The 17,484-nt window shown below is 64.9% G+C and overlaps 8 protein-coding genes across 8 annotated transcripts; 3 read left to right on the top strand and 5 right to left on the bottom strand.

The window, feature by feature from the left end:
* Positions 1–19: 19 nt before the first annotated feature.
* On the bottom strand, positions 20–3,277 carry GPI13 (mannose-ethanolamine phosphotransferase gpi13; the record flags this gene model as incomplete). Its single annotated transcript, XM_060266889.1, has 1 exon — positions 20–3,277. The coding sequence occupies one exon, from the start codon at positions 3,275–3,277 to the stop codon at positions 20–22; it is 3,258 nt and encodes a 1,085-aa protein (XP_060122872.1).
* A 20-nt stretch (positions 3,278–3,297) lies between these two features.
* CSN12 (COP9 signalosome (CSN) subunit) lies at positions 3,298–4,588 on the top strand (the record flags this gene model as incomplete). The annotated part of the gene is made up of 2 exons (XM_060266888.1): positions 3,298–3,429; positions 3,452–4,588. The coding sequence occupies 2 exons, from the start codon at positions 3,298–3,300 to the stop codon at positions 4,586–4,588; spliced, it is 1,269 nt and encodes a 422-aa protein (XP_060122871.1).
* A 5-nt stretch (positions 4,589–4,593) lies between these two features.
* On the bottom strand, positions 4,594–6,002 carry cdc1 (DNA polymerase delta small subunit Cdc1; the record flags this gene model as incomplete). Its single annotated transcript, XM_060266887.1, has 3 exons — positions 4,594–4,823; positions 4,846–5,689; positions 5,712–6,002. The coding sequence occupies 3 exons, from the start codon at positions 6,000–6,002 to the stop codon at positions 4,594–4,596; spliced, it is 1,365 nt and encodes a 454-aa protein (XP_060122870.1).
* A 38-nt stretch (positions 6,003–6,040) lies between these two features.
* DUS3 (tRNA-dihydrouridine(47) synthase [NAD(P)(+)]) lies at positions 6,041–8,279 on the bottom strand (the record flags this gene model as incomplete). The annotated part of the gene is made up of 2 exons (XM_060266886.1): positions 6,041–6,090; positions 6,113–8,279. 2 exons carry the CDS (start codon positions 8,277–8,279, stop codon positions 6,041–6,043), a joined length of 2,217 nt encoding a protein of 738 aa, XP_060122869.1.
* Positions 8,280–8,335: 56 nt separating this feature from the next.
* On the top strand, positions 8,336–10,468 carry MES1 (methionine--tRNA ligase; the record flags this gene model as incomplete). Its single annotated transcript, XM_060266885.1, has 1 exon — positions 8,336–10,468. One exon carries the CDS (start codon positions 8,336–8,338, stop codon positions 10,466–10,468), a length of 2,133 nt encoding a protein of 710 aa, XP_060122868.1.
* A 57-nt stretch (positions 10,469–10,525) lies between these two features.
* On the top strand, positions 10,526–11,062 carry MJAP1_002952 (uncharacterized protein; the record flags this gene model as incomplete). Its single annotated transcript, XM_060266884.1, has 4 exons — positions 10,526–10,626; positions 10,649–10,779; positions 10,805–11,012; positions 11,056–11,062. 4 exons carry the CDS (start codon positions 10,526–10,528, stop codon positions 11,060–11,062), a joined length of 447 nt encoding a protein of 148 aa, XP_060122867.1.
* Positions 11,063–11,084: 22 nt separating this feature from the next.
* MJAP1_002951 (uncharacterized protein) lies at positions 11,085–15,539 on the bottom strand (the record flags this gene model as incomplete). Its single annotated transcript, XM_060266883.1, has 1 exon — positions 11,085–15,539. The coding sequence occupies one exon, from the start codon at positions 15,537–15,539 to the stop codon at positions 11,085–11,087; it is 4,455 nt and encodes a 1,484-aa protein (XP_060122866.1).
* Positions 15,540–15,749: 210 nt separating this feature from the next.
* GLN1 (glutamine synthetase) lies at positions 15,750–16,895 on the bottom strand (the record flags this gene model as incomplete). The annotated part of the gene is made up of 3 exons (XM_060266882.1): positions 15,750–16,750; positions 16,799–16,834; positions 16,871–16,895. 3 exons carry the CDS (start codon positions 16,893–16,895, stop codon positions 15,750–15,752), a joined length of 1,062 nt encoding a protein of 353 aa, XP_060122865.1.
* Positions 16,896–17,484: the final 589 nt, after the last annotated feature.

Raw genomic sequence — 17,484 nt, 5'->3', positions numbered from 1 at the left:
TGGAGGAAAAAAGGCAAATTTACGTAAAGCGCGTGGCAAAGACGCTATGGACCTTGTGTGCGACGCGCCACGCCGCGACGAGCGCGAGGAGCATGGCGACGTCCGCGAGAAGGAGCGCGAGCGCGCCCGTCATAAAGCGCGGCACCCAGATCTTGAAGAGCATGAGGTGCCGGCGGAAGTAGCATGCAAATAGTGCGGCGCTCAGCGCCAGGACCGCGTGGTAGAGCAGGAACCCCGTCGCGGTGCGCAGCAGCGCGGCGGCCGTGTGCATCGGCGGCGGCGGCGGCGTATCCGGGCGGGGCCGGTGGGGCGCGACGTTCCACAGCACAAGCAGGACTGCGCCAAAGGCCGGCAAAATGCTCAGCGGCCCAAACGCGTTCAGCACGACAAACAGCGGCGACCAGGGGTAGGTCACGGTCGTGAAGCCGACAAACGCGACGCGCCACTGGATCGCGGAGAACGTCGCCTGATGCCCGGTGGCAAAGAACGCGACGTAGCCAAGCAGTGCGATCGACACCGACTCGAGGAGCGTTGGCAGCGCGGGCTGCGGCACCGTGTTCTTGTCCTGAGCGGCTTCGCGCACGAGAGCCGCACGCACGACCTGGACGTCGCGCTCATTGTCGCCGAGCTCCGCGAGGATCACGAGGCCGAGGAAGCACAGTGCGAGCGCGAGCTGGCCCATCGGCTGCGCGAGCAAAAAGAGCAGCGCAAAGATAACCGCCTCGAGCAGCAAAAACATGCTGCCCATCGAGTTTGCAAAGCCGAGGATGGCCGCGCGCTCGCCGTCGCGGCGCACGAGCAGCGGCAACGGCGCGAGGATCCAGTAGGCAATGCCGATGATGCCGACCAGCACGAGGTCCGCCAGACCCGCCCACCGCTTCAGCTCGAGCAGGCCGGCGCGTGCGCCTTCGTCGAGCGTGTCGAGGCCGTGCGCCCAGTCTGCGAGCCAGAACGCCGCGCCGATCAGGAGCGACGGGCGCACGATCCACGTAAACATCGTCTGCGCGGTGCTGTGCTGCGCCTGGCTTGCGCTGAGGATGCGGCGCAAGGCGTCGGGGATGATGAACGCGATGGCGTACGCAACGGCGCTCATCCAGGGGTTGTTCGTCGCAGGGCCCGCGTATGCGTACGCGGGATTGTCTGCAAATTTGCCGTCCGGGCGCACATTGCGCGCGTAGAACGACGGCGTACAGTACGGCGCCTGCTCTTCGCGGCACACGCGGCTCATGGCCGCAACGCGGAGGAGGACGAGTGTGCCGAGCGCCAGCAGCGGCATTTGCTGCTGGAGCCGCGTCGTGGGCGCGCCGTACCCGAGCGCCGCACGCGCCAGCAGGACGGCAGCGAGGAGCGCGAGCGTGATGCGGTCCTCCCACATGGTGAACGAGTTACTTGCAAACGACGCGGCGTGCACTCCGAGGATCAGCACGCCGGCGGCCGTGGCGTACGGCGTGGCCGACGCGATGCGCGGCGCGGTGCGACGCCATGCCGAAAGCAAGATCCCGCCTTCGACCAGCAAAGCGGGGCACAGCAGACCCAGCTCGAGGCGCGTAAACGGTACGGGAACGAGGGTCTTGGCGAGCGACAGCGCCAGCGCGAGACCCACGCCGATCGCCGCGCTCGTGGCGACGTACGGATAGAGGTACGCACCGAGCTCGGCCATGCTGAGCTCTGCGCCGTGCGCCGACGCATGCCAGAGCCACGCGGTGCACAGGACCGCGCCCAAGAGCACGACGAGGCCGGCGACAATCTTGCTATCCGCAAACTGCGCCCAGACGCTGCGTGCGTGCTGCACGGCGCGGCGCGTGTACGCCGCGTAGGCCTGCGCGGCTGCGCGGCCAGCCTCTTTGGCATCGCCCCGCCACGACTGCCCGAGAAGCGCGTACTGTGCGTCCTTCTGGAGCGCGTCCTTCCAGAGCGTGTCGAGCTCTGCGCGGAACGGCTGCAGGTCCGCCGAGTGCTGTGCGTACGCGTCGAGGTAGGTGTGCACCTGGCGTGCGTTGATGCGCAGCGCACGCAGCAGGCGTGCGTTTGGCTTGCCGAGCGGGCTCGAACGCGAGGCAAACACTTCCGGAATCACCGTGCCCAGGTTGTTGAACGGGATCGGGACGCCGAGGAGCAGCGCGAGCGTCGGCACGAGATCGATCTGCGGCACGGAGCGGTGCGTGCCAGCGAGCGGCGAGAAGGGCTGGAATGCGTCAGCGCCGAGTACCGCACGCACGTCCTCGTCGCCGGTCGCGCCGCCGTCCCATGGCCGCTTGGCGTAGGCAAAGAGGCCCGCACCCACCTCGAGCTCCGAGTCGCCGCCGTGGTCGCCCGTGGCGTCCATGCCGTGGTCGCCGAGGAGCAAAAAGAGCGTGTCGTCGTCCAGGCGGTCCATAACCCTGCGCACGAGTGCGTCCATCTGCTGCAGCTTCGGCACCATGCGGGGGTGCGCGGCGCCGAAGCGGTGGCCGACGTGGTCCACGCCGAGCGAGTGGGCAATGGTGAGGGACGCGTCGGAGCGCTGCATCTCCTCGAGCATGTGCGTCTCCACGCCCGCGTCGACCGTGTCGAGGTCCTCGACGTTGAACGAGGAGTAGGGCCACGCACGGCCCTCGTCAAAGAGCGAAGAAAAGACCATGTCCCACGTATCGTCGCCGACGAATGCGAGGCCCGCTCCGGACGTCGCATTCAGCTCCAGGCCGCGCTCTGCGAGCATGCGCTGGCGAAACTGGCTGATCCAGTTGTCCTCCTCGACCTTGCCTGCGCCGCCAAAGTTGGCGCCGGCCTCGATAAAGGTCGGCAGCGAGCCGGTGGTGAGCCCTTTGAGGCGCTGCAGCGTCGTCGTCGGCGCGTCCGCAAGAAAGTGCGCGAGGAACGCGCGGCGCGTGTCCGTCGCCTCGCGCGGCGCGGTGAGGTGGTTGTGCAGGTAGGGATCCGCCTCGCTCGCGTTGACCGGCGCCAGCATGTCGTAGCGCAGCGCATCGATAATCCACACGACCGCCTTGCGAAAGCGGGGGGGGAGCGTGCACTCGCCCTCGGCCAGCACCGCGTCCCAGGCGTCGAGCGCATGCGCCTCGCCCTCTGCCGCGCCGTGCGGCGGCACCGGCAGGTGCCACTCTTTCGGCGCACACGACGCGTGCGGCGCGAGCTCGACGCGCTGCAGCAAAAACCCGCTCGTAAACAGCGCGAGGCCCGCCGCGTGCAGCAGCGCGACGAGGCCCACGACGCTCACGAGCACCACAAACGGCGCGCGCACCGCCGCGGCGGCGGCCCGAGCACCCTTCTTCGCGTCCATCGTCGTTCGGCCGAACCACGATGAACGCGAGCGCGCTGGGCGCTGTAGTGGGCCAGTGCGCCGCGAAGGAGGACGGGGATGGGCTGGCAAACGTGTTTGACATGCAGAGCAGCACGACGCGGCGGTGCTGTGCGGGCGTAAAGGATGCATCGGTACGTCTCCTCGCTCACCTAGGTTCCGGCCTTGCAGAAAAGCGTCGGCCTGCACGGGCCGTGGAGCGATGTCGTGGCGCACTATGTGCGGAGCGGTGCGCTGCTCTTTCACGCGGACGCTGGCGCGCGTGCGCCTGCCGAGTCGTGGCATCTAGCGTGCGAGGCGATGCAGAGTGCGCTCGGCGCGTTCCTGCGCTACTTTGGCACGCTCGCGCCCGGGCGCTGGGCGCTGCCGGTGCTCTATGCGCTGCTGCGCGACCTGCGCTGGGTCGCCCAAGGCGCGGACGACGCGGCGACCAGTGCGGCGCTCGCGGAGAATGAGCAGGCGCTCCCGGTGCAGAAGCACATGGAAGAGTGTGCACGGCAGCTGAACAAGGCGTTTTCCGCGTGCATTGCCGACCGGCACCAGGCCCTGTCGCAGAGCAAAAAGTGGGGCACGTACGCAATCGTCGGCATGATCTTTCGCATGTACTTCCGCCTAAAGTCCACGGCGCTCTGCAAGAATATCCTCCGCGCGCTGGCCGCTGCGGACCTTCCGCCGCTGCACCGCTTTCCGAAGGGCGACCGCGTGACGTTCCAGTACTATGTCGGCCGCCTCGCGTTCCTCGACGAGGACTATGCCAAGGCGGAGAAGGAGCTGAGCGAGGCGCTCGCGCTCGCGCCCAAGCGCCACGCGCACAACTGCGAGCGGATCCTCTTGTACCTGATTGCGGTGCGTCTGCTGCAGGGCGTGCGCCCGAGCGCGAGGCTCTTTGCGTCGTATCCCCGGCTCGCCGCGCTGTACGAGCCGATTGTCGAGGCGTGCTGGCAAGGTGACGTGCGCCGCTTTGACGACGTGCTCGCCGCGCCGCAGATGGAGCGCACGCTCGTGCGCCTCGGCCTGTTTCTCGCGTTGGAGCGCGCGCGCGAAGTGTGCACTACGCGCCTCTTTCGGCGCGTGTGGCGCGCGAGTGACCAGTCGACGCGCCTGCGCCTTGGCCTCTTTACAGACGCCATGCACTGGCTCCAGCTCCCGCTCGCGCCCCAAGAGACCGAGTGGGCGATCGCGACGCTGATCGCCAAAGGGCGCATGAAGGGGTACATTGCGCACGAGCGCCAGATGCTTGTCCTGAGCGCCACCGATCCGTTCCCGGCCGCATCACTCGCGATGCTTACATAGGGTATCTACGCCGCGAAGGATACGATACGGGGCTCGAGCGTCGCCATGTTGACCAGCACCACCTCGTGGCTCGTCGCAAACTCTGGCACGAGGACCACGCGGATGGTGTGAGGAAAGCCGTCGGCCGTGCGCGCCTCGAACGTCGCCGTTTCGTACTTGGCCTGGTTGCCGATGACGTATAGATCCGGCGCGGCACGCACCACAAAGGGGTCGGTCGACTTGAACGGATAACACCCTGGGTCAGCTTCGCGACGTACACAGCGTGTCTGGCGCCGTCGGCGCGACGTGCGACCACTGCAGCGTAGCGAGCGCCATCTGCAGCGCGGGCGACGCATTGCCCTCGGGCAGGTACTTGACGAGATCGTCGACATTCTGCCCCGACGAGCTCAGGATCGTCCTGTTGTGCAGCCCGAGCCACGCGGGATTCGTCAGGCAGTGCAGATTGTCCCACTGCGCGGCGCGGGGGAACAGGCCACGCAGCAGCGGCTGCTGCGGCAGCGTCGCGCTGCTGGGGTCCTGCGCGCCCGGCATAAGCACCACCGCGTCGAGCGTCGCACAGAGCGACGCAAGCATCGGATCGAGCTCGGCAAACGGCGAGTGCGTCAGCGCCGCCGGCTGCTGCCGCTTTTCCATCACGGACGTCTCACGCGGTACCCAGCTTGCTTTGCTTACCGAGTTGCCCGCAATCACCATGCTCGAGATGCGGGCCGTGTCTGCGCGCTCGGACGCGCTGCCGAGCTCGCCGGAAAGCCACTCTTGGAGGAGGTCGTAGTGCATGTCGTTGGCCGCGTCCGCGCTGCCCATCTGGAGGCCGCTCGCGAGCACAATGTACGCCTCGCCCTCCTCCTTGACCCTCGCCGGCTCCAGCGGCAGGGGGGCTGGGGGGCCCGGCAGCGCAATGTCGGCGACTTCCAGGTCGCCGTCCGGCGTCTCGGCGCCAAACACGCCAATGACCGCGCCCGTGACGCACTTGGCCGCGAGCGGCGTCCCCGACGCAACCTTGGGCCCGACAATGCGCACGCGCCCGCTCTGGTCCTCAATGTACAGCTCGTCGTGGCCGGGGTCGACGTACGTCGGCACCGGCTGCGGCGCGATGGATTGCTGGGTGAGCGCGACGACGTACCTCGCGTGCAATCTCCTGGAGCACATCCGGCTTCAGTTTCAGGTTCGCATACACCGTGCCAATCACAAAGCACAGCTGCTTGGGCGGAATATCGAGGATGCGCTCGACGTACGGCGGCTTTTCGCCATACGCCTCGGTCGCCGACGCAAGCACGCGGCGCCGCAGCACCGCAAGGCGGTAGTCGTACACCTGCGCAAACTGGCGGCCGTACGTCCGCTCGGCGGCCGGCACACGCAGCGGCCCCGCGAGATCCTCGAGGGGGTCAAATTGGCTCGCGCTACGAACGGCCATCGCGACGCGTAAAGTGGAGGCGCGACGGAAGCTACGAATTAGCCTTGGAGGGAGTCGGTCTCTGCGAAGGAGTTGGACTTGTGTTTCGCTGGGTGAGAAGGGATACGTACGTAGGAAGCTCCAATTGTCCGGCGCTTTGCCGAGGAACATCTCCGAGATGCGCACCCAGTCGCTGGCGCTGGGGCTGCTGAGCAGCGTCTCGAGCGCGTCGCGCCCGCCAAAAGGCGGCGGGCGGTCGTTCATGCGGACCGGCACATGCTCGAGGATGCCGATCGGGACGTAGCGGTGCGTGAACGAGAGCATCTCGCACAGGAAGCGGCGCGTCGTGTTTACGCCTTGCGTGTCGGCGCCCCAGTGCGTGAGGCCATAGTCGGCAAACTGGCGCACAATGTCGAGGCGCTCGCGCGCGGAAATGTCCCAGTCGCGGCGCTCCTTGATCTCGGTAAAGATCCACGGCTTGATCAGCGCGCCGCGTGCAATCATCTCGCCATCCACGCCGGTCTTGTCGATGTGCTCGTAGTAGTCGTGGTGGCCGTACACGTCGCCGTTGCCATAGATCGGGACCGGGACCATTTCCGGCTCGTCGGCCGTGCGTTGGTCCTCGTTCCAGTGCACGACCGAGTCGCGCAGCGCCGAGGCGCACGTCCCAATATAGTCCCAGTCCGCGTCGTTCTTGTACCGCTGCTTGCGCGAGCGGCCGTGCAGCGTCACGGCGCCGGCGCCCCACTCGGTCTGCGCGCGCGCAAAGATCTTGTGCGTGGTTTGCTTGGCAGACGTGCCGGTGCGCAGCTTGATCGTCAAGGGGATCTCGCCGAGTGCCGCCGACATCCCGCGCACGATCCGCCCGAGCTTGTTTGCATGGTCGAGGAGCGCAGAGCCGGCACCTTTGTTGAACACGAGGTCGATGGGGCACCCGCAGTTCACATCGACAAAGTCGAGGCCGCTCCCGACCTCGCGCGCGAGCGCCTCGGCGGCAGGCACGAGGAACTCGGGCTTCGAGCCACAGACCTGCGTGCCAAAGATCCGCTCGCCGTCCCAGCGGCGAGTGAGGCTCCACTCCGAGGCGTGCCCGGACGAAAAGGACTCGGCGAGGCCCATCTCGCCGCAGTGAATGTCTGAGCCAAACGCCGAGCACACGCGGCGAAACGGCAGGTTGCCGGTCGTCGTGAGCGGCGCAAGGTACAGCTCGCCACGCCACTGCAAGCGCCGCTTCTCGGCGGGGCGCACACGCGCCGTGTCGGCCGCCGCATCACTCGGGCGCACGTTGCGCAGCGCATTCGCATGCTCTTCGAGCGCCTCTTCGGTCGCCGCAGCGCCGCGGGGGGCTTGCGCCTGCACTTTTGCGAGCGCCGCTTCATACGCATAGTCAATGACCAGCGGACCGTGCCCAATCTTGGACGACGCGGCGTCGTACGGCGGCAGCGCCCCAAGCTCGTTGGTCTCTTGCTTGAGACGCGCAAGGATCGCGGGCGCTTTTTCGTATTTGTACTTGCCGGAACGCAGCAGCTTGGCGCTCTCTGGCGAGAGCCAGTTCACCTCGTCGTTGGCGGGGTGCGCCGTGTTGGTAACAGCCCTCGGCCGCGCCTCCCACTGCGCGACGCGCGCGGCGTCTGTGACCAGCTCGAGGCCCGTGCCGCGCTCGCCGCCCGCCTCTGGCACGACCGCGCGCGAGGGGCTGACGCGCTTTACGTGCGCGCCGAGGAAGCGGCACTTCCACCCGGCCGGGCACGCGCCCCGCTCGGCATAGTAGGGGCACTGCGTGGAAAAGTCGACGCAGCTCTGGACCGCGTCGCCGTCCGGCTTGGGCGCCTCGGGTTTTTCCGACTGCGCTGCAAGCTCGTACACCCGCTCGAGCCACTGCGCGCGTGCCTCGCCCTCGGCCGGCACCAGATGGGGGAGGTCGCGGGGTTTGTGCGTAAGATAGAGGCACAGATCGTGCCCAAAGCGGCAGTCGTCGCCAAACTTGCACGGCAGGCCGCGCGAAACCTGGCTGCAGATTCCAATCAGATCGTCCGTCTTGGTAAACACGCGCCCCTTGTTCTGCCCCCGCGCGCGCTTGCGCGGCGGATCCTGCCCCCGCTCAGAGCTTGCATTCGACTCCACATGGCTGTCGTGCGACGCTTCGGCGGCCTGCGGAGCGTCGCTGGCGCGTGCGTTTTCTGCGCTTTCTTCTCCCTCGCCCTTCTTGTCCTCGCCGAGGAGCGACCCGCTCTTGGCAGGCCACGCCTCGAGCACATAGGCCGGCTGGATCGGCGCGGTGCCTGGCCGGTACGTCATGGCAAGAGTCACTTTTTTTCTGCACGTGATCGCCTGGCAGGAAGACTGTGACTACGATGGCGACGCCGTTTCCGCGCGTGCCGCCGGCCGTCGAGGGCCAGGAGCGGCATGTGAACTCCTCGAAGGATGTTATTATGAAGCTCAATTCGGAGCAGCACCCCGAGAAGGTGCTCCCGCTCGACGGCGAGCAGAACGTGCTCGTGACGTCGGCGCTGCCCTATGTGAACAATGTCCCCCATCTCGGCAACATTATCGGCTCGACGCTGTCTGCGGACGTATTTGCGCGATACGCGCGTACGCAGAACCGCAACACACTGTACATCTGCGGTACGGACGAATACGGTACCGCCACCGAGACCAAGGCGCTCGAGGACAAGGTGACGCCGCAGGAGCTCTGCGACAAGTACCACGCGCTCCACGCCGAGGTGTACCAGTGGTTCCAGATCGGCTTTGACCACTTTGGCCGCACGACGACGCCCCAGCAGACGACGATCGCGCAGGACATTTTCCTCAAGCTGCAAAAGAACGGCTACTTGGAGGAGCGCAGCATGACGCAGCTCTACTGCGAGCACTGCTCGCGCTTCCTTGCGGACCGCTACGTTGAGGGTACGTGCCCCAGGTGCGGCTACGACGACGCGCGTGGCGACCAGTGCGACAAGTGTGGCCAGCTGCTCGACGCGGTCGAGCTCCTGGACCCCAAGTGCAAGATGTGCAAGAACAAGCCGGTGCAGCGCGAGTCGCGCCACATGTTCCTGCGCATCGATACGCTGCAGCCCAAGACCGAGGCGTGGGCCGGTAAGCAAGCCAAGGACGGCAAGTGGTCGTCGAACGGCGCATTCATCACCGACTCGTGGTTTAAGGAGGGCCTCCGTCCCTTTTCGCTGACGCGCGACCTCAAGTGGGGCGTGCCCGTGCCAGTGGAAGGCATGGAGGACAAGGTGCTCTACGTATGGTTCGACGCGCCGATCGGCTACCCCTCGATCACTGCTAACTACACCGAGGACTGGGAGCGCTGGTGGAAGAACCCCGAGAATGTGCAGCTGTACCAGTTCATGGGCAAGGACAATGTGCGCTTCCACACGGTCATCTTCCCCTCGTGCCTGCTCGGCAGCGGGGACGACTGGACGCTGCTGCACCACATCAACACGACCGAGTACCTGCAGTACGAGGGCGGCAAGTTCTCCAAGTCGCGCAACATTGGTGTGTTTGGCGACAAGGCAAAGGAGACCAAGCTCTCGCCGAGCGTCTGGCGCTACTACCTGCTCGCGACGCGCCCCGAGTCGTCCGACAGCCAGTTCATCTGGCACGACTTTGTCACGCGCAACAACTCGGAGCTGCTCAAGAACCTCGGCAACTTTGTGAACCGTATCATGACCTTTACGAAGAAGTACGACGGCCGCCTGCCCGAGATCTCCGCCGGCTTCGGCCTGCGCCCGGGCACGGAGGGCGCGCTCGAGGCGTCGGTGACCGACGAGCCCTTCTCGCAGGTCATTGCGCAGTTCACCAAGGACGTGAACCAGATCCTGCAGCAGTACGTCGAGTTTATGGACGTCGGTAAGCTGCGTGCGGGTCTCAACACCATGATGGCGCTGTCCGCACGCGGCAATTTGCTCCTCTCCGACGCGGGCCTGGACAATGCGCTCTTCTCCGAGCACCGCGCCAAGTGCGACGCGGTGATCCTCCTTGCGACGAACCTTATCTGGACGCTCACCGCGCTCGTGCATCCGTTCATGCCCGAGACGTCCGACCAGATGCTCGTGCAGCTCAACGCGCCGCCCCGCGCGATTCCCAAGCACGGCTTTGCGCTCGATCTCCTGCCCGGCCACGGCGTCGGCAAGGCGGCGCACCTCTTCAAGAACATTGACGAGAAGCAGGCCGACGTGTGGCGCGCGCAGTTCGGCGGCGACGCCTCGGCCGCCGAGGAAAAGCCGGCTATGTCGAAAAAGGCCGCGGCCAAGGCGCGCAAGGCGCTCGAAAAGCAAAAGCAGAGCATGGAGCGCACGCCGGAAATGGCCGCGCTCGAGGAAAAGGTCAAGGAGCAGGGCGAGGCGGTGCGTGCCGCCAAGGCAAACACCGACACGCCGCAGGAGGACCTCGATCGTCAGGTGCAGCAGCTGCTCCAGCTCAAGCAGCAGCTCGAGGAAGAGACGGACAAGGCACTGGCCCAGCAGGCCCAAAAGGCGTTGTAGGACATAGTTGTGGAGACCCGATCGCATTGGGCCCGATCGCCCCGGCCGTGCGCGACGATGCCGCCCAAGAGCGAACCGGTGCCGAGCGCCCAGGCGCCCAAGCCCCACGGCATTCTGAAGAACATCAAGCCAAGCGACGGAGCAAATGTGGACAACAGGTGCGTGGTGAGTCTGACGCAGGCTTCAGTGGGACGAATCAAACCTCTCTCTGAACCAAGAGGAGCGCGACAATGCGGCGGCCCGCATGACCATTGACGAGCCCAAGACGCCGTTCGTGCACAGCGCGTCGGCACCCCCGATGGAGGAAGAGGGTAGGTGTTCTTCTGGTTCACACAGAATTCGACCTCGACACGGACAAGGACGCGCGGCCGGTGGCGACCAGCGCCTCGCTCGATCTCGACCAGGTCGAGGCCAACACCAAGGCGAATGCGGCGATTTCTGGGTCGTACCGCCAGCTGAAAGAGCGTGTCGAGTCGTCGCCGACGATTGCATCGCCCACGCCGACGTACCCCACGACGGACGGCGACGAAGCGAAGCACACCGAGTTTGAGCAGAAGCGCCACAAGCACTATGGCAACGAGGCGCAGGCCTTGAAGCAGGCGCTCGCTCGTGGGGACTAGATACTGTTTCGGCGGGCCGACACGCCGCGACGGCGCTTGCGGTGCTGCGGCGGGACGTTGAGACCGGCCTCGACGCCGGTCGGCAGCCGCCCTTCCCGGTCCCACTTTTGGATGGCGTCGACCATCGAATCGTAGCCGACTTGTAGGATCTCGGAGTACTTGCCAAACTCGAGCGTGCCGTACTGCGTCACGGGCATGCGCAGGTACAGGCACGAGTCGAGCTTCTTGGCCTCCTCGAGCGTCTTGACCGACGTGGTGTACGTCAGCCGCGTCTGGATATCGGGAATCGAGGGGATGTTGCGCATGCTGCTCCACGGGTTGAAGCGGTTCAGCAGCACCCACCAGCCAGAGAGGGTATCGCCAAAGTGCTGCGGCGAGGTATCGTCGATGCTACCCACATCGATCGCAAACACGCTGCGCGAGCCGAGCGCCATCATGATCGACACGGGGAGGTTGTCCGTGTAACCACCATCGACAAGCATGTTGCCCTCGTCGATCAGGGGGGGGATGAGGCCGGCGAGCGTCATGCTCCCGCGGATGTACCGCCACGCATAGCCACTCGAATGCACCTCCATGCGGCTCCAGGTGATGTTGGTCGTGTTGCAGAAGAACGGCAGCCACATGTCCTCGATGTGCGTGTCCGCAAAGCACTTGAAGATGCCACGGTTGAACTCGTGGCCGGTGGTATACGAGACAAGGGGGTAGGTCACATCGGTCACAAAGCGCCACAGACTCGCCATGCGCCCAGCAAAGCGCTTCGCACGTCCGTGGCTCGAGACCGCCGCGCCGTCACGGGCGTACAGGCCGCCGACCAGCGCGCCGATACTCGTGCCACCGACCATGTCGATCGGAATGCCATTCTCTTCGAGCGCACGCAGCACACCAATGTGCGCGCAGCCGCGCGCACCACCGCCGCCCAGCACCAGGCCGATGCTCGTGCCGCACAGCCGACGGGCGAGGCGCGCAAAGTCGGAAAAGTGGGGCGGGCGCGTCTGGTCGGTCGGCGTGCGTGTCTTGACGCGGCCGATACGCGTCTCGAGACGCTGCTTCAGCGTACGAAGCGCTTGGACAGGGCGTGGATCCATCACCGGGGAGACGTGGGGGGCGGCCGTCGGCCGCTTCAGGCCAGACATCTCGACGTGGTGGTGCGCCGAAATCCATGGGCGTGCTTTGAGCCACTCACGCGTGGAGCCGGGCACAACGCTGCGCTCGGCGTGCAGGAGTACAAGCTCTTTGCGTGCCGTCGTCTTGATGCTCAGCAAGAGCCGCTCAAACTCACCGACACGCGCGTCATCGCCAAAGCCGACAAGCAGAATACAGTCGGCTTGGCGAATGCTCGTCTGCGCCCACGACGAGCCGACCGACGTGTCGACAACGTACACCACGAGGCGGTGGTGCTGCTCCTGGTTCGCGAGCCACCCGGCAAGTTTGAGCTTGCCCATGCGCGAAAAGGCGTGGCGGCCGAGCGCCCGCATCACGCTGCTCTGGTTCAAAAAGACGGTCGAGTCGCTGATCGTCTCGCCAAACGCCTCGCGCAGGCGGCGTGCAAACTCCAGAATGGGAATTTGCTGCGTCGTGGGGAGCAGCGCAACCGTCTTAAAGTTGAGCGTACCCCGGCCCGCATCGTTCACACCGGTAATGTGCGAGGGCGACGAGAGCAGTGCCGAACGCTGGTGCATGTTCATCTCTCTGCGCATGCGACGTGCAATGATGCGCGAGATCTGGATCGTGATCGGAGGGTGCCACAACGAGATTGCATTGAAGAGCGTGATGGGCATGCGCGCCAGTTCCGAGTCACGGATCGAGTGCAGCGTCTTGGTCCGTGGGCTCTTGGTGATCATGTCTAGCTCGCCAACCGAGTCGCCTTGGCTGTACTCGGCGACAATTTCCACCGATTCGGAGCCGCGTGCCTGGGTAATCGCACGCAGACGCCCGTTGATCACCATGTAGAAACTGTCGCTCACGTCGCCCTCGCGGAAGATGACCTGCCCGGCATCCACCTGCTGCCAGTCGAGCGCCGCGTCAATATGGAGAATCAGCGGCGGAAGCAGACTGAGCAGGCGCTTGGACAGGGTGAGCAGCGCATTGCTGCGCTTTTCCACCAAGCGTTCGAGCGCACGCACGGGGAGCTGGCCGACATACACGTCTGTCTTGGCCACAATGTCAACGTAACTCGGCACACCCAGCAGACTCGACAAGTACCCCGCAATGCCGCCGCGGCCGACGCTAAAGAGGAAGCGCTCCGCGTCCGCCTCTTGCTGTTTGGAACGCTTGAACGCGTCCTCTACCGAAGCGCGCGCCGTGCCCGGTGTAAACGCGACGTTCGGCAGCGTACCGTCGAGCGCATTGCCGACGCGCGACGGCTCGGGCATCGGCATACCCGGCTCCGGTGCGCGCGACACTTCAGGTGATTCGGGGCGGCCGCGTTCTCGCGGCTCCGACGGCGCACTGCTCTCGTCCAGCGGGAGCATAATGTCCAGGAAACCGTCAATCACGTAAAAGAGACCGGCATTCAGCTCGCCGGCACGCGCAAGTAGCGATCCAGCGGGGTAATGCTTGATCTCTACGCCGTTGTCTGCGCGGTCGATTGGTGCGTGCACAACGTGTGTCGAGGTGGCGATCGACGCACTCTCGCTGTCCTCGCTGGTCATGGTCGACGCATCGAGCTTCGATAGGCCCGAGAATGCGCCAGCGTACGCACCGCGTCCCATTCCCCCGTCCTGGGACGAAAGGTGCGGACTTGCGAGCACGCTCGGCACGTCCTGGATCACGGCCTGCGTGAGGCCGATGCTGTTGGCGATGCAGTTCATCACCTCGCCACGCAGATCGAGCGGCTCATCGCGGCTGTCGTCTGGAGGGCGCACGCCAGAGGCTTTGCGCGAGTTGGTGTGCGACGCAGGATCGATCGGCAGGTCATCCATCGTCGACTCGACCATGCTCAGCAGGTCGCCCGGTGCCACGGCCTGGTGCGACAGCGTGCGGGGCGACTGCAGATTCTCGTCGCTGCGGCTCGGCACGACACGCGACTTGGGCGAGGTGCCTAGGCGCGAATCGCCATCGGTAGGACTCGAGGGCTCGCGCCGCAGCTCGCCTGGCCCTTTGGGCGGCGGAAACTTGCGCCACAAATGCTCGACGGCCGACTTTTCGTAAAAGGCCGGAGGCAGAAAGACCTTGGCGTACTCGTTGATTGACTCCTCGGTCTGCATCACTTCGCGCGTCAGGCCGAGGTATTGGTGCGCGGTGTGGAAGGTGACACGCGCGAGCCGCGTCAGAATCACTTGTACAATGTGCGCAGCGGCGCTGGGAAACTTGGCCGTCAGGCGCCGGAATGCCTCGGCAGGCAGCACCGCAAGCGTCGTGTCGACGGTCGCACGCGCCATTGTGCTGGGGCGGTGCACATCTTCCGTGCGGCGGCGACGGGGGGGCGATCCGTACGAGCTGCCGTGCGCGGCGACGCTTGAGCCCACCGACGGGCTGCTTGCGCCCAGGAGCGGCGAGATGGGAATGGGCCCGTGCTCTTGGATAGCCGAATCGCTCGACTCCATCGGCATAAAGCGCGGCGATGCGACATTGCTCGAGGACGACACGCTGCGGCTGCGGCCCAGCACCGTCGAAGGACTCGCACGGGGCATGCGGAGATTCGACAGGGCCGAGCGCGGCAGGTCTGACTGCGCGCGCAGCGGCGGCACGTCTGACACATCGTCGGCGGCCTGCGTTTCGTCTTGGGAGTCGTAGTTAAAGCCCAGGCGCACATTTTCCGTAAAGAGGCGCAAAATTGTAAAGAGGGAGCTGAGCGTTCCGCCGCTCTCGACCTCGTTGATGAGCTGGTACTCGTGCTGTGCATCGGTTCCCGGAACAGTCGTGCGTCCCCGCCCGCCGGACGGGGCAAACACCTGGACGTGGCCGTCGACTACGATGTAGAACGAGTAGTCGTCATCGAGCGAAAGGACATCGCCTGCGACGAGGCGGCGCGTCTGCAGGTGGCGTGTGAGCTCGTGGAACACGGGCCGTTCCAGGAAACCAAAGATACGGATCGCCTGCAAGAATTCGTCGAGGTATCCGTGAAAGCTCCCGCGGTCGTCGTCCGTGGAGCCGGTAGCGACGTCGGGGTGCAGATAGGCGCTTTCGTTCTTGCGGATCGGCTCTTCGCGCAGGCGCTCGTACCGATTCCAGTATCCATACCGCAGGTAAACCACAATGCACGCAATGACCAGCACCACGCAAAAGACCAAGAAAGGAAACGAGAGCTGAAACGTGAGGCTGTAGTGCAGGACGTGGTACACTGCACTTGGCACGGTGATGGAACAAAAGGTAAGCACCCATTTCGTCATGCGCATGAGCGCAAATGCAATCCCAAACACGCCCCCAAAGAGCTGCGTGATGGGCGTCGGCGCCTCCGCCGAAGGGTCCATGCTGTCCAAAGCACCGAGGTCCGTTGCACTTTCCTCCATGGCCGTGCACGCTCGCGCACACGTTCCAGGTGGAGGCACGTGTGGTCCACGTGAACGGTGCCGCGCCGCACGGCGGGTGATCGAGGCGGTGTGGCGATTGAGCTCGTGCCAAGCCCCCGCGCAAAGTACATTACGAAAATCATAGCAAGCAAGCCCAAATGGGACAGATATTTTATACTATATGGATAGGAAAGAGTACATCAACAACCCTTACAGGCACACAGTCTCGGCAATGATGCCAGTGACGCGGTACGGGTCGATGTTCGAGGCCGGGCGGCGGTCCTCGAGGTAGCCCTTGCCCTGCGCAGCGACGTGGCGGGGGATACGGATGCTCGCGCCACGGTTGGCCACACCAGCGGAGAACTCGCCAATGTGACCGGTCTCATGCCGACCGGTGAGACGGAGCTCGTTGTCGTCACCGTAAACAGCAATGTGCTCAGTGTGGCGCTTGCTCATCTTCTCAATGGCGCTCTCAATGACCTTCATGCCACCCTCCTCGCGCATGCCAATGGTCGAGAAGTTGGTGTGGCAGCCGGCACCGTTCCAGTCACCCGGCACAGCCTTGGGGTGGAACGAGACGCGGACGCCCCACTCCTCGGCAACGCGGAAGAGCAGGTAGCGGGCAATGGTGAGGTGGTCGCCCATCTCAATGCCAAGGCACGGGCCAACCTGGAACTCCCACTGCGAGGGCATGACCTCGGCGTTGATACCCGAGTGCTTGATGCCGGCGTACAGGCAGGCGCGGTAGTGGGCCTCGACGAGGTCACGGCCGACCACGCGGCCGGCACCAACACCACAGTAGTAAGGGCCCTGGGGACCAGGGAAACCGCCAACGGGCCAGCCGTACGGGCGGCCGTCCTCGCCCATGAGCGAGTACTCCTGCTCAATGCCGAACCAGCACTGATCGTCCTTGCACTGCTCAAAGACCTTGGCAGCGTTGTGGCGGTAGTTGGACTTGTTAGGGGTGCCGTCATTGTTGTAGCACTCGGCAAGGACAAGCACGTTGTCGCCGCCGCGGAAGGGGTCGGGGTAGTACGACACGGGACGGAGGTAAACGTCCGAGTTGCCGCCCGGAGCCTGGCCGGTCGACGAACCGTCAAAGTTCCACTCCTTCAGATCATCGAGCGAGCGGACGGGGCCGTCAAGGGTAGTGGTCTTGGCACGCGGGTGGCCCTCGGCGTCGAGCCAAACGTACTCGGCAGCGACCTTGCCTGGATCGTGTTAGTATTCCTGTTGATCGGCGGGATCGCAATACGTACCACCCTGGGGAAGGTCGAGGTAAGGAGCAAGAAGCGCTAATGGTCAGTAAAAAATTCCCTGGGAATACATACCAGGGTTCTTCGTCACGGACGACATGGTTTTGTGGGTAAGAGTAGAAGACAGAGCAGGAGCACCACGCCATTTTAAAGATGCTCAGCCGTCGGCAGTTGCCGGCCCCCCCCTGCCCTCTATCTGCATGTGATACGGAAATAAAACCCCAAACTTGCTTCTTGGCAGGCCCTCCTCCCGGGTAAAGCCCATCCGGATGCGCTGAAATTGTTGCCACATGCATCAAAATTCTACTATGCCCAAGGATCGTTCCTTTTGCATTGATAAGCGATAAGCCGTTATCTCATTGGGTGTCCCCTTATCTGGGCGAACAAATGACTCGGCAGCCAGCGTCATGTTCGGTACAATGTCACGTGATAGATTGGGCGCACCTACGCGATCGGCCGCAATCGGCCGCTCGTCGCGACGCGTCGAAACCGTACTTCGTGGGGCGCGGCTGCAGGGTCCAACGCGCTGAAAAATTAATTCACGCGCCTAGAGACGGTGAGCAGGTGCTAGAGGACGACAGGAATCGTGCAGCACCGCGTGTATACTATATATGGAAGCCACGGCGACAGGGGAAAGCTCGCCTAGCGCCCCGGTGGACGACGCTTCTCGCTCTTTGGGGGGGGCTGAC

Source organism: Malassezia japonica, chromosome 5 (genome assembly GCF_029542785.1).
Source record: "Malassezia japonica chromosome 5, complete sequence".
In the NCBI taxonomy this organism is placed as follows: Eukaryota; Fungi; Basidiomycota; class Malasseziomycetes; order Malasseziales; family Malasseziaceae; genus Malassezia; species Malassezia japonica.
The sequence above is the reverse complement of the archived record's forward strand: the minus strand, read 5'-3'. Positions and strand labels throughout refer to the sequence as shown.